This window comes from Calonectris borealis, chromosome 1 (assembly GCF_964195595.1).
Source record: "Calonectris borealis chromosome 1, bCalBor7.hap1.2, whole genome shotgun sequence".
Lineage (NCBI taxonomy): Eukaryota > Metazoa > Chordata > Aves > Procellariiformes > Procellariidae > Calonectris > Calonectris borealis.
Genome location: NC_134312.1, coordinates 147,446,691 through 147,461,073, shown reverse-complemented (window position 1 = coordinate 147,461,073; position 14,383 = coordinate 147,446,691). Strand labels below are relative to the sequence as shown.

The 14,383-nt window shown below is 38.3% G+C and overlaps 1 protein-coding gene across 7 annotated transcripts in view; it reads left to right on the top strand.

Moving 5' to 3' along the window:
- MGAT4A (alpha-1,3-mannosyl-glycoprotein 4-beta-N-acetylglucosaminyltransferase A) overlaps positions 1-14,383 on the top strand; it is an 87,071-nt gene that overhangs the window by 56,020 nt on the left and 16,668 nt on the right. For all 7 annotated transcript variants that reach the window (XM_075135109.1, XM_075135082.1, XM_075135116.1 and 4 more), the window contains 6 exons: positions 1,696-1,742; positions 2,324-2,437; positions 3,059-3,134; positions 4,581-4,695; positions 13,346-13,476; positions 14,135-14,242. In XM_075135109.1, the coding sequence (XP_074991210.1) occupies positions 1,696-1,742; positions 2,324-2,437; positions 3,059-3,134; positions 4,581-4,695; positions 13,346-13,476; positions 14,135-14,242 (591 nt within the window). The remainder of the gene's footprint in view (positions 1-1,695; positions 1,743-2,323; positions 2,438-3,058; positions 3,135-4,580; positions 4,696-13,345; positions 13,477-14,134; positions 14,243-14,383) is intronic.

Below are 14,383 nucleotides of genomic sequence, written 5' to 3'. Positions count from 1 at the left end.
TATATATTTTTTATATATATAAATCTTGCATTTTTCTATGCAATTACAGTATGGACTGTTTAACAAGTATTTGAGTTATTAATGCTAGACTGGGTAATTGAAGTTTGGCATGCCAACTGGAAATTCAGATTGTTTGTCTTTTTCCTATGCCGACTAAACAACAATTTCTGTATTTTTAATGTTTAAAAGATTTAAAAAAAAAGAAAAAAAGAAATGTTTCAGTTAAAGATGTAGATACTAAAATTATTTTTAGGTAGTCACTAGGTCACTGATTTGCAACTGTTATACACAGCAGAAAAAGTTATGTCTTAAACTCCATTCCAGTAATAAACTGTGCATGAACAATCCATATGTGTATTTAAAGACTTAGTGATATATCGAGGTCCATATGGACCTGTGAGTCTGCTTGTGTGGAGCTCACTGCAGGATGAGTTTTAAATTGTGAACACCTTATCTGCTTATTAGAATTTCTGTCCAGCACTAGGCATAACACTTATGAAGAAAATATGTATGAAAAAATGATGACAAATGCTTTCTACTCAGATGTTCTTGTAGTATTTAGAACCTGCTTTTGGAAGAAACCCACTGTTGTCCTTTTTGGAAAAGTGTGCGTCACTGGCATTATGTTGGATTTTATAAAAATAAATCTTTAAAAATAGGAATGGCGATTTTTAAGATCAAAGGGTAAGCACTTTTATCAAACAAGATTAGTGGTTCTACAGAAATGCTTGGGAGGGATTTATTCTCTGTGTGTATAATCCTTTAATGATAATCTGCATTCAAATTAATCAGAAAAAGTACAAACTGTTCCTTTGTTTCCACCATTTCAAAGGCAGCTATTTCTGCAGAATCCTCATGAGCCACCAGAATCTGCGTTGATTTATAGACTGTAAATTTTCTTTTGACATACTAAATAGTATGTCAAATTATTAGATTAGTAAGTATAGCAAAGATTAGGATTTTCAGTCACATTTATGAATTCACAAGCTCTCTTTTCCTGGAATGCATGTGTACGACCAAGGACCAAGGAATAATCGGCTAGTTCTGGCAAGTTAGGTGATCAAGACTTTTCCAGATTGTTACGATTTACAACAATTCCTTACAACAAGGAATTTTTAGAATCTGTGCATCTTTAAGAACTGCGTGATTGATAGGATTGATACTCCCTCAAGTTTAATCTCTGATGCAAAAAAGTAACCCTAGTCAGGAAAACAGCATGTTCATTGATGTCTGTGGTTGGGGCATCCACGCTTTAAATGCAAAGTTTAGGAGATGTATTTTTGAAAGTAGAGTGTGTGTTCAATGCCCTGTTTTCCAGAAAGCTTTCCTTGGTAATATTTTCATATATATTATTATTATTATATAACAATAATATGAAGTTCTTCCTACAAAAACACTCAGTGATCATTTTGTCATTAAGAGCATGAGAGGTTGCAAGAAAATACCAACAGTTGGATTAGAACGGTCTGTTAAAAGCAGATATGAGGCAAATATTATTCCCCCCTGTTACAAAAAAATTGTTCCTTCTCCCACTAGACAGAAGACATAGTTACATGTGTGATGTGTACTTATATTACTCAAATATCTTACACGCTGAAATTGATTTTCACGTACAGCTACCTCCAATGTTTATTTTACTGGGTTCTTTTAAAGTTTTAAGTATTCTATTAGTTTTTTGTGTTTGTTTTTTTCCAGACTGATCTTGATTATGTTAACAGTGTTGTTGCAAGCCTGGAAAAAGAGTAAGTTATAGTTTTAATGGGGGACTTCTTAGCTTATTGGTGGGTTTGCTTTTTGTTTGTTCCTAAATCAGGTTGTGATAAGCAATAAAAAGTATTCTGGAAATATGAGATCATGCATTTTTGTTTCTTGGGGGTTTGGACTTTTGAACAACAAAGTAATAGATGACAAATTAAGGGGCAGTGATTCAGTCAGTTAAATTGTAAAACAATAAATGGGATTAAATTATTTGCTGCAACATAAACAGATGGGATTGATTTAACTTGAATGGAAATTCGTGACATCTGTGTTAGGGCATCTGTGTTGAATTCCATATGTTCAAAGAGGACTATAGGAAAAAAAAATCACTAGGTTCTGAAAAAAAGAAAGGCAAAAGAAGTGTTTAGAATCTAGTTAGAATTCTGATTCTTGGGCAAGAGGCTATACTGCTCTGAAGAAGATGCTAAGGACAACAATATTTTTTTATATACTACTTTTATTTTACATGCCTTGTTTGAATAAGTCATTTTTGTAACCGGACATAATAACTGTACCAACAGAACTCAGAATCTCTCATGTGACTTTAGGATGTTTCTATTGACAGGTTTTCTACAGAGATCAATTCTGGCTTGGTGGAAGTAATAGCCCCTCCTGCAACTTACTATCCCGACTTGACAAACTTGAAAGAGACGTTTGGAGACTCAAAAGAGAGAGTGAGGTTAGTTTATTCCGCCAGATCTTTTCCCATCTCCTCCCACACCCACACTTTCGTTGTTTATGAAATGGCAAGTGGGATGTGAATTCTTGAAATGTTTTCTTACTGTAATTCTTGAAAGTGTGGGGATGCTAAAAGTGCTCTGTGAATCCATCTCATTCCTATCTGCATGCTGTTTTGTGCATGATCAGAGCCTAATGCTATACTTGGTTGAATTCATTTAGTGTTAAATTTTGGGAGGAGAACTGAGACTTGATACACTTTTTTTGCTGTATGTAGACTTTTTTGTTTACTGTTTTTCTTCCTGAAATACAGTGTAAAACCCAGTAATTCCTGCTGAATTACCATTTTAAAATGCACATGTGTTTCTAGTGAAATGTCAGGTAGTTTTCACAAAATCAGATTCAAGTTAAACTGGTTTTATGTCTGTATTGAAGCATAAAGCAAAGAAAGCTTTGTTCCTTTTTTTCACACAGAGGATTTCCTGAGGGAACAATGCCAAAAGCAGCTGTCCTAACATTTCACTAATATGCATCATTCTTCATAGTGAGATTTACTTTGCATTGCCAGTGTGCATTGAAATAACTTTTTTTCATAATCCTTAAGCTTTTAATTTAATTTCAGATGGAGAACAAAACAAAACTTGGATTATTGTTTTCTTATGATGTATGCCCAGAAAAAAGGGGTTTATTACATTCAGGTAAATTTCTCTTCTTTGTTTTGAGACAAGTTTTCAAACAAGTCTCCAGAAATTATGCTGTTGGACACATCAGAAGGACCTACACAGAACAGAGATAACTTGATTCCGTAGTTGAAGGAGGGCGTATGGAGATATGGTATATGAGGAAGTAATTTGTGGAGGACACTGTCTCTGAAGTAGAAAGTAATTTGTCCTATGCGACTTATATTATCTTAAGATGCTTAGTGAAAAAAGTGAAGGAATGCAGACAGCTTAACTGCTGTTTTTTCCTTGTCCCCCAAACGAGTTACCATTGAGTCACCTAGGCAAAAAACACCAGCATAGTTTTGAGTGGAAATCAAGCTAAAATCCATTTTTACTTTCTTTTGAAGGCATGTGCAGCATCACTTTAATATGACTGTTGCATATAGATATGTTTTCAATGTGTTGCTAGACTTGTTTTTTTTTCTTTTTTAAAGAGGTTTTCAAGAACAGAGTTAAACAATTCTTCTTAAATTTAATTTAGCTCAGAATTGTTCCTATTGTTTCTTGCTGCTTTGAAGTAAAAGCCTTACCTACAGTTATTGCAGATTTAGTGAGTAACTGTGCTTATGATCTTTATTTAGATTTTGGGACTGTGTCTTTTGGGTATAAAGCCCCACTCATCTCATCTAGTTTTTACAAAGCTATGTTGACTGCTCTCAGAGAGCTGTTGGAGACTCAGCTCTCCTGGAAGCTGCACAGCCAATAATATGAGACAGTCTTTTTGAAACCAGGCAGTTGTACAAATATTAGTGCCAGCTCAAGGGGGTGAGCATGGAGAGCACTGGGAGAAAGGACAGGAGAAGCAGGATCCTTAAAGTAGTCTGCACTTACTATGAATTAAAGGGATTGTAGCACCACAGCTTGGCAGTTCTGCTGCCCGGACTAGATGATGAGTTTGGACTATGCACCTGTTCTTCTGTTGGACAGATAAAGCCAGGTGAAATGAATCCCACCTCTGCAGACATGTCTCTTAGCTTCTTGTCTCAGAGGAGAAATTCTTTCAGTGCCGTTAGGTGTGTGAGTAAACAGAGTCACGTTTGCATACAAATGATACGGATATTCTAGTTGTTGTACTGATGATGTCACTTAGTCTAACATTATTTCATGGATGATTTTTCTCTGAAGAGAGAAGCTAGAAAAGCAATATTCTGAAGTAATAAATTGAAATACATTTGTGGATTCTTACTACAGAAAGATTCTGTACATATAAGTTCTCTACAAGTTCTCTACAAATAAACTGTGATCCCTTCAATAGTTTTTCTTGGCTATTGCATCTAGGTTTTATAGCAGCTCTTGCATTAGAAATATATGGCTATGTCTTAGCAATATATTATAAATCAGTATTTCCTAGCTGTACTTTTTTCTGTTGCTTTGCTGGTGCTTTTTTTTATTTATGTTGATATCACTGCTACCTTCCTGTAGCTTGAAGATGACATCGTTGTCAAGCAGAATTATTTCAGCACAATAAAAAATTTTGCGCTTCAGCTTGCTTCTGAAGATTGGATGATTCTAGAATTTTCTCAGCTGGGCTTCATTGGTAAGCAAATGTTCACGTTAGTAGTTTGAAAGAACACATTCATCCTCAGACTCTGTGAATTAATAGTGATCTGACTTCAAAGCTATCTTCTTTGTACTGGAAAGAGACCAAGAAGTAGAAATTCATTGGCTTTTTTAGGAACTCTGGTTTAACTCGTGTTGTCTGGGTTTGGTTTTTTTTTTCCAGTTGTTTCATATACTTTTGTATGAGGCAAACCCAAACTGTTGGAAAAGAGGGCATTTTTATAACCAAAAGTTAATTAATTTGTAAAAATACTGTCAGTCGAACTGCAAGGAATTACCTATTTTGAATTTAGCTGCCGTTAAAACAAAAGTGTCATTGAAACACAACTGACTGAAGTCAAAGAAAAAAGCATGAAAACTAACTCCACCTAAAACAAATTAATTGGTGTTTGTGCCAAAATTTCCAAGAATCAGCAGGCGTCAGTTTGTCTTGGTTGCAAAACCTGTTCTATCTCCACCTTTCTGCTCCATCAAGGAGGAGTTATGACAGTCTGCTCCTTCTTAGGTGTAGTTAGAGTCTATCTGTCACTTGCAATGAACAACAGTGAGGGAAGCTAATGCAGCATCTCGGGCTGTTGTGGATTGACTACCAGGTGCTGTTGAAATTACTTCATGGTTCTTTGCTCTTACACTGATATGCTTTTATTGAGAGGTACTAGACTTAACAGAAAAGCAATGAAAGAGAAGTTTTGAAGGGATTTTACAAATCAAAAGATTATTTCATTACTGCAGTGATGTGTCGCGATCTCTTTAAAAGCGTGAGGAAAAATTAAAAGCTAAGTCAAACTGTGGAGATTCCTGTATGTAGTCAATACAAACGACTACAATGCAAAGGCTGTAAGTTGAGCTCAGAACAGGAAGAAAATCCTACATGTAACAGATAAAGTGCAGTCCTGAGTTCTGTCATTCTCTAGGAAATTCTTGTTGCTGTCTTCTTTTTACTTTGGATCTACTTTCCAGAGAACGGCTTCATTTTTAGCTTAGTGACTGGTAACGGTGGCACTGAGAACTGCGAATGTTGGCACTGTGAATGGCAAGTACTATCCTGTTTCCAGCTCAGCATCAGGTGTGCTGCTGAGGCAATCATTCCTTGATTTACAGGGTCTCAGAGATTCACCGAGTAGAAAGGAAAACAGTAGTTATGTCCTAAACATGCTATGTTAGGGTACAAAACGGTACTTCGTACATTTGCCTGTCAGTCTAAGCTACAGAAACAAAGGTGAGGAGGAGCAGAAATGTGCAGAGGGAAGTCTCCTTATCTATCTGGCCGCCATATAACCCAGCTGTTTGGTTGCGTTGGGCTACCAACAGAGATGCACTGTTGCTGAAATAGTTATGGGACTGGTTTTGTGGCCTCAGAGGTGGAAGGGAGAAACAGGAAATGGAGCTGCCTATCATGGAGAAATAAGCATTTAAATAATTTGCTGGAGTTTTTGCCTTAAATAGACTTGTCTCTTCTGTTGGGAGCCCTTTGCAACTCCGTATGATTCTGTGGCTGCAGAGACTGGTTGAATACTAGCATCTGATTAGGCTTTGTTTCTACTTTTGAACAGTTAAACTTAAATTGTGAGCTGAGTTGGGGTTAGAGTTTTAGCGCCAGTCCTAATTGCACTTTAAATGTAAATTCTGTATGAAGTTCCTGGGCTATAGAAGTAATTTACATTCATTCTACATTTGCTTAATTTAGTAGTAGAGCATACTTGCTTACAAATTGCAGTTTTGTAAGACTGACATGTCAAAATGGGTGTAAAACCAACTTACAGGTTAGGACCTACACTGTCTACCCCATGCAGATGTATTTCAGATCACTTATAATTTGTGTATCTGTGTATTTCACACCCCTTTCTGTTCTCAGTGCTGCTATACAGGCACAGTGTCTGAGACGGAAGGGATAGGTAGATAGTTCTTAATACTGAGATTTGGCTTAATCACCTGCACAACCGTTTAAAAATATTTTAAAATTGTTTTTCTGTACTGTCTATATACTTCTTTTCAGTGTAGGCTCTGAAAATACTTGTAGTTAAATTTAGTTGTTAGCTCCTGCTGCTTGCATCCCCGTTCTTTGTTCTTTGTATCATATTTGCTTGCCTCCTTTTAATTAGATGATATCAGTAGAATTTCAGATGCATTTAGCTATGGCTGCACATCTTAATGTTGCTTTTCTACCTACAAAATTAAATTAGATTTTTTTCCCTCCCAATTTAGCTACTTACCCTGCTTTTAAGTTTTGAGAGAAAAATTAGTATTCATGAAAGTGACTAAAACTTCTGGCTTTGAGACACATTGGTGTGCTATAACCATATATTGCATAGAAATTTTATGCAAGTAATGTAGATTTGCCTCATCTCTGCTGTCCCTTTATGGATCTTGATGCAGACTGATACTACGGTAATTTGGTAATGCAGATAGCTGTGGAGAAGAGCAAAAGTAGTTGTTTGTAACTGGGGATGAGTTTTATGTGTAGATGTCTAAGGGAGAAAGTAGAGCACTGAATTGCCTAGATGCTACTGATTTAGAAATAATCTCTAAAAAGGAGAGGTGGGCTGATTCGCTGTAAGCTATTGGAAACCTTGATCAGCTTGCAAGTTCGCTAGGTTTGTCACAGTGTATTCAAGTACTATATGAGGAAGTGGCAACTGCAGCTATTTAGGCTGACAGCAGGATTATAGAATCCTGTCACCTCTGCCACAGAGCAGAAGTTGCTTCCTTTGTTTTTTTAATACCGAAAGCATAGTCTTGAGTGCTGTCAAGTATCTAATAAATAATGGGTGAGACATACGCTGTTTCCCTAAGAAGCTCTGTGGAAGGAGATGCGTCTTTTGCTCTTCTGGATTCTGGTTTGTACTGTGGTCCCTGACACAACGTAGGAAAGTCCTACTAGCCTTTTATGAGAAATACTGATTTGTCTTCCTGTGAGTTGAAATGTTTTCCAGAGGATCTGCGATACTCTGTGCTGCAGTTATAATGCCAGCTGTCATGAACTTTTAATGGAGCGGTCTGAAATCAGGCTTTTGGTTGTCTTATACAGTTACCCTGAATCTTACTGTGCCCTTACTGTTTTAAGGCCTGTAGTTCTGATTATTTTAAGTTGTTCTGACTACAGTTTTGCTCAAGCTGTCCACATAGTTGAAGTTTAGGGAAGAGTAGATCAAGTCAAATATTTGAGATTTAAATAACTTCAAAGAGGTTCTGGTTTAATGCCAGTAATTTGCATATCATTAACAGAGAAAGCATTGAAAGACTTCAATTATAGTTAGAATATGTGCTTGCAGGTATAAAATTATTGTTGGTGTAGACTGAATACATTTAATGATGCTTATGTGGAAGAATGAAAATGAATGATTTAGATATTTGCAGTTCAGAGAACTGTAGAAAACAAGGTTTTAAATTTTGTGTGTGTCTTGTACTTGCAACAAAATACTGAGGGCCAGAATAGTTCACTAAGGATAGCATTTAAATGGACTGAAAATCAGATAGAAGTCTTAGCAGGGCACAATAAATAGCAGAAAATGTTCCACAATGTTTTTTTTTCAGTCCTGGCTCTCACTTCTATCAATATAGATAAGTAATATAGAGAAAGTCTTCCACATTTTGTAAATCTCTAGGGATTTATGGAGCAAGATTTTACCTTTGAGTCTCAATTCTTTTAGATTTTGAGGTTTCTTTCCAAGGGTAGGTTGTATGCACCCAGAATCTGAAACCTCTGAAGTTTTGTCAGCAGAGTCTCCTTGATTTATGTCTGTTCTCATGCACTGTACCAAGTGCATGCACATGGTGCAAGATGAGCCATTGCTTCAATTCTTTCACATTGTGTCTTTGGTTTGAGGCAGTATGTGTTGAGTGCAGTTTTTGCTTAGGTCTTTTTGGCTTTATGATTTTTGACTGCATATTGGGGAAGGCCAGTGGGCAATCTGTAGGCTGGATTTGGATGGCATCTCAATGGCTCCATGGCTCACAGCACTTTCCTCACCTGCAGCTGCATGGGAGGCCACAGGACTGCAGGACCTTGGCAAATGCTGCTTCTTGTTCTTGGGCTGTGGCTATGCCCTAGCAAAGTCAGGCTGCTGCTGTTACGCTTGCTCAGGAGACTGTAGGCAAGGGCTTGGCTGGCTTGGATTCAGAGAGGCTGGGGTGTTGGATCTGTGGCGGAGTTGTACTGGTCTGCTTTCCATCACAAGGAGTAGCTGTGGACAGTCAGGGGTCCAGAGCTTTGAAGACCTGTTTTACTGGGGGCTTCACTGCAGAGGCCTGTTCTGGAGCTGGTGTAGGAAGAGAGGAGGAGGGGGAGAAAAGAGGGTCATTGATCCATGGCAGTACTGCTCTGCTGTGCTGGTGGTGTCCTGAGGCAGAAATGACGGATGAGGGATGCTATGTTACACTGAAGGGCAAGGAGCTGGGGCAAAGCTGTGCCAAGCTGGGTGTAGAAGGTGGTGACAGCATTTCAGCCAGTGTGTGGATGTCTGTCCTTGATTACTGAAGGGAGACGAGGGCTTGTCTCAGGAGTAGGGTGTTGCCTGTTCATCTTCGCTCCAGTGATCGTTACGAATGAAAGTGAGAAGGCTTTGCCTGCACTGTCGAACCCTTCTGCGGTGCTGGGCAGTGTAATGTAGAGAGGCCGGTTGGGTCTGAAGATGCTAGTGCAGGTACAGCCAGCTGATGCTTACCTAGCATATTCTGACTAGTTGCAATTGGATGTATCAGGGGTTTTTTTGTTTGTGTTTGTTTGTTTGTTTGTTTGTTTTCCTGGTGTATCCTGCGACATCACCGTGTTAACTAGATTATTCCCTGAGTCGGGCGTGGTTGACTGCATGGTTGACAGTAGTATGCCAATCTAGACAAGTTTGCTATATGAAAGTAAATAATTTGTTTGTTGGTGTCCTGTTTCTATTTTAGGTAAAATTAGCATAACTTAAATTACAGAAAAGAGTAAATTCCTACTCTTACCTTCAGTCTTGTTCTCTGCTTATTTAATTGTAGGTAAGGAACCTGTACCTTAACGTTCAGGTTTTAAGTGACGTGGTCTGTGAGTGTCTTTTCACCATAGATGACAAGTGAAGACTGTAATCCTTGTGCTCTTTGAGAGATGAGCTAGTCAAAGGAAAAAGTGTACATTTGGTTCTGTTGCTCTGTCCTTGGGTAGAAGAAGAAAAGGATTCCAGAGCCGCATGACTGTATATATCTCCTGGAAGAGGATAAACTGTCTTTTCAGCCAGTCTGCTTCCATTGAGATTGGAGCGATAATGCAGGGATGTTTTTGTCTTCTGAGTTGCATGGTATTGTGCATCTCTCTGACACCACGTGGAAAGGTCCACTTCCTATGGAAGCAGGTGTGTCTGACAGAGTACCTCAGCAGGTGTCATCTAGATATGATGGTTTCAGTCCCATAAATATCCCAGAAACATCTGATTAGTCCCATTTTTCAGTAGGTGTTTGATTAGGGTTTCTCATATTTTTTTCTCCTGCCCTATGCTATTGAAAGCAGTAGGCAGAGATGAATCACCAGAAAAATTGGGAGCCCATTTAGTTGGAAGTGTGACAAGCTGAAAGAGCTGTTATTCTGCATGAATATTTTACACAACATTGTACAAGTCATATGATTGTTTCCTACCCATTTTTAAATACTTACTTCCACAAATAATGTTAAACAATATGACAACAATATAGTGTGTAAATAGTAACAATACACTAATAAAAAATCATAACATCTTTCTTATGTTTTTAAAGAAGAAAGCTTTGCAGTTGTCCCCAATTTAGTAGGAGTTGTCCCCTCTTTAGTGGGAGCTTCAAATTTTAGTTACAGAGTATTTTCAAGTGGAGATGCCTATTTGAGGACCTCATTGCTAAATCAAAGTTGTCCCTTACAAAAACCTTTAATTTGGCTGTTTATAAAGCAAAAACATTGACATCATTTGTAAGTGCTTGTTGCAATGTCAGGTCAGTTTATGTCTTGCCACATTTACTTCTCCACCCCAGTGTGTGAATGGTCTGCTTTATGAATATAGTATCATTCCAACAGATGAAATAATTGGGACTTTTGTCAGATGCTTCTTCCATATTTATTGCACTGCATCATGATGTAGCCTTGCTCAGATCCCTCCAAACTCATCTCAGAATTCAAAAATAAGTATTATTTCATTGGCTATGTTCTTATCCAATTTCATACAAGTCATAAGGGAATGAGATCGCATCAGACCTGATTTCTGGAAAGGACGAGGCCCTTCAGGTGATCTCCTAAGTACGTATACTCTTTTTGAGAAAATAAAGGATCATGCAATTCGAGATCCTGGCATTCTCAAAGCAAATCTCTACGTGTAAGAGTCTGATACTTGGCAGTGTCAGAGCACATATAACAGGGCCCCTGCAACTTTGATGCTTTCCCTTAAAAATATCCTAGTTGCTAATGTATGTAACCTAACAACATGGCATTCTATATCTACTCTGAGATACTGTATAATGTGCGAGGCTCAGTCACCTGTTTCAGTAGAGAAATTTTCCATCCCTGTTATAACAGGGATTTGAATTCCCAGCTCCTTGTTTTTTTTTTTTTTTTATGCTGCCTTGCAATAATCTTCTATGATTTAATAGAATTAAATCTATGAATTACAGACTTCAGTGAGCCTCAAAAGAAAGAGAAGTAACTGAATGTCTGGCACTGAGTGATAGTCCACATGTACATTCACAGTGGAAATGTATGTTCCTAATCACCTAAGACTAGATAACTTTTTACCTTTTGTGTAGTACTGATTCAGGGTGATATTTCAGGTATATCCTTTTTTCTGTTTATATAAATGCAAACATCCTCCTTAATGGCTAAATAAGGTAGACTGCTTGCACCATTTCTTCATTTCCACTCAGACACCTGCTCAAGTAGAGTGCTACACTGCTGATAGTTTTTAAGCTTCATACAAAACATTGTTCCCTATTTGTTTATCATCCAGACTAGCCTATACAGCTCCTTAGTGGCCTTTCCAAAGAATTTTGTCCTCTTGTAGATGAGAACCAAATCTCATTTTCTGATGAGTGTGGGAAGTGTTTTTGCCACCTCAGAGAGGAACATGTTCTTAATGTCTACTCCAGCTGTTCTTCCTAAATGCAGAAGGAGAAGATATTAGGGCCTCTACCACTTGTGCAACTTGTTATTTAAAAAGCCTATGAAGGCTTCATAGATTACAAGTGGAAAAAAACCATTTCACATGCCTAAGTGCTGTGTGTTAGTGTGTTGTACAGAACTCCCAAGTGAGGACAGACAGAAGACTTGCATTGGAGAAGAGCTTCTGTTGGACCCCGATCCATTAATGCACATGTGCCCCAAGAGCCCATGCCTAAGTCAGCACTGCCTGCATCTCAGCACCATCTGCAGAACTGAATCACTTCAGCCAGTGTCCTCCTAAGAGATTCTTCGTCATGTAATGTCTTTCTCTCTTGCCTCCTCCATTGTAGCCTAGCAAAGTAGAGGCAGACTTAATCTGCAAACCTGATGATGTTTTCTGAATCTGCCCTCAAATCTGGAACTGCCTTCGGGAGTTTAGTTGGCACTCAGTCCCTGGTACAAGCACTTGCTGTCAGTCTGTCTTCAGCCTTGGACTGCCCCGCTCCCAGTTATGTGTTGCTCCTGGTAGCAGTGTCTTCATACAAGGCACCTTCCTTAAGTGCTGCATTTGGTTTAACAGAACAGCCCAGTGTACAGGCCGCCTTTCTCTTCAGACACCTGTACTAGCAGTGAAGTGTATTCCACAACCACGTAAAAAGTTGCTCTTGTTGATAGTAAATAGACTTTCGTCATCAACAGTAAGTTTCCTCCTTTTGCCAAGGCCTCCTTTAAGCCTCACAGTTTGCAGGGTTCCCAAGAATCCTGTAGCACAGTGCCACCCAGAAGTCCATCTGTACTTGACCATGCAGTATGCTGTCTTGGAAGCCCCACAGTCATGGCAGTACTTGGCAAAGAAGTTCTGCAGTTTTTGTTTGTGGAAGGAACTTAGACTTTCTACTAGGCAGCTGACTGCTTTGAGTGTGGCTAGTTGGAAATGCCCTCAGTATAAGTTTGCTGATGGCCTGTGCATTTCAGAAAAAACTCTGGTAGCTGCTATTTGATGTCTCTCTTTTTTTAAGTTGCGTTGTTTCTGGTTATGTTCTAGTAGCTTCCTTCTTTCCCTTTGATTTTCTACAGAGGAGGATCTGGAGTTAGTGGTAGGTGTTCCATCTCTGCTTTTTGTACCTGCAAAAGCTGAAATTGTGTGACTGAGCAGATAACACTTGTGACCACTCCTTGTCTCAGGTGCTTGAAGCTTACACGTGGCATGGAGAATTATAGACATGAATCCGTAACTCTTCTTTCTCTCTTTTTGTAGACTGACAATTTCTGTTCTTAAGGAGACTGTGTTGTAGTACACATTGAATATTTTACTAGCACCAAGATGTACTACAACGAGTTCTTGTTTGAATACTTGTTTTATTTAGTTTTGCATAGCTGAAAGGTGTGGAGCTTTTAATAACATTGAGATTTCAAGTTGTTCATTGCTAACATTTCTTGTCTTGGCACAAACTTATCATCTATTGTCTCACTGATTTCAAAAGACAATGTTATCTTTAATCTAAAATAACTCAAGTTATTCTTAATGTCATCACAGGTAAAATGTTCCAGTCTCCAGATATCACTCTTATTGTAGAGTTCATATTTATGTTTTATAAGGAGAAACCTATTGATTGGCTCCTGGACCATATCCTCTGGGTGAAAGTGTGTAACCCTGAGAAAGATGCTGTAAGTTTGTTTTTATTATTCACCATCATGAAAACATTTTAGAAGCTTTATGAGTTGGTTTTGGTGAGCTGGAGACTAGCATACTTAATGTGTATTATGGTTACTGCATATCCTGGAAAGAGTCTTTCTTCCTACCAAGATTTTCATCTCAAAAAGAACTTTAGAGAGACAGTTCTCAGAGGCATTATAACTGTTATTGTTTAATATTTTGGAGATGGATGCAGTAGGATGAAAAGCAGAAGTCTAGTTATTTTCTGTGTGTAACAGTCCTAAGATAAACTCATTCACGTAACCCACACTGGGGCTCTGCAGAATGTCACTGCTTGGATAGCAGTCATAGAGAAGGTTCCGAATGGTGAATAAACTTTGGATTTTGGTCCTTCATTTCTCAAGTAGCACCCTTGCTGAAAGACTGAATAAACAGGTTCTGTGCAAGAACCTTGAACAGTATTATATTTGCACAGCAGTCTTGGTAGATTTCTGGAATGAAAACAAGAACAACTGGATAAATAGGTCTGGGTTCTTATTGAGTCTTTTTGGTTCATGTAACATCACATACTTGCAGTAAAAACTCAGCAACTTTGTGCTGGTTTTACTAATGTGATTTTTTTTTTTTTTTTTTACCCCTCACCCCCCCACCCCCTACCTCCCATTTCAGAAACATTGTGATCGACAGAAATCTAACCTACGGATACGCTTCAGGCCTTCTCTTTTCCAGCATGTTGGCCTCCACTCCTCTCTAGCAGGGAAGATCCAGAAACTCACAGTTAGTAGCTAAAATTTTCCTTCCTTTGCAGAGCAGGCTGATTAAATAAAAAACTTTGTAGCCTTTGAGAAAACGGGCATTTTCTTGTTGTCTGGCATTTTCAAGCATATTGTATATTACTCCAGTTGGAATGAAATCTGA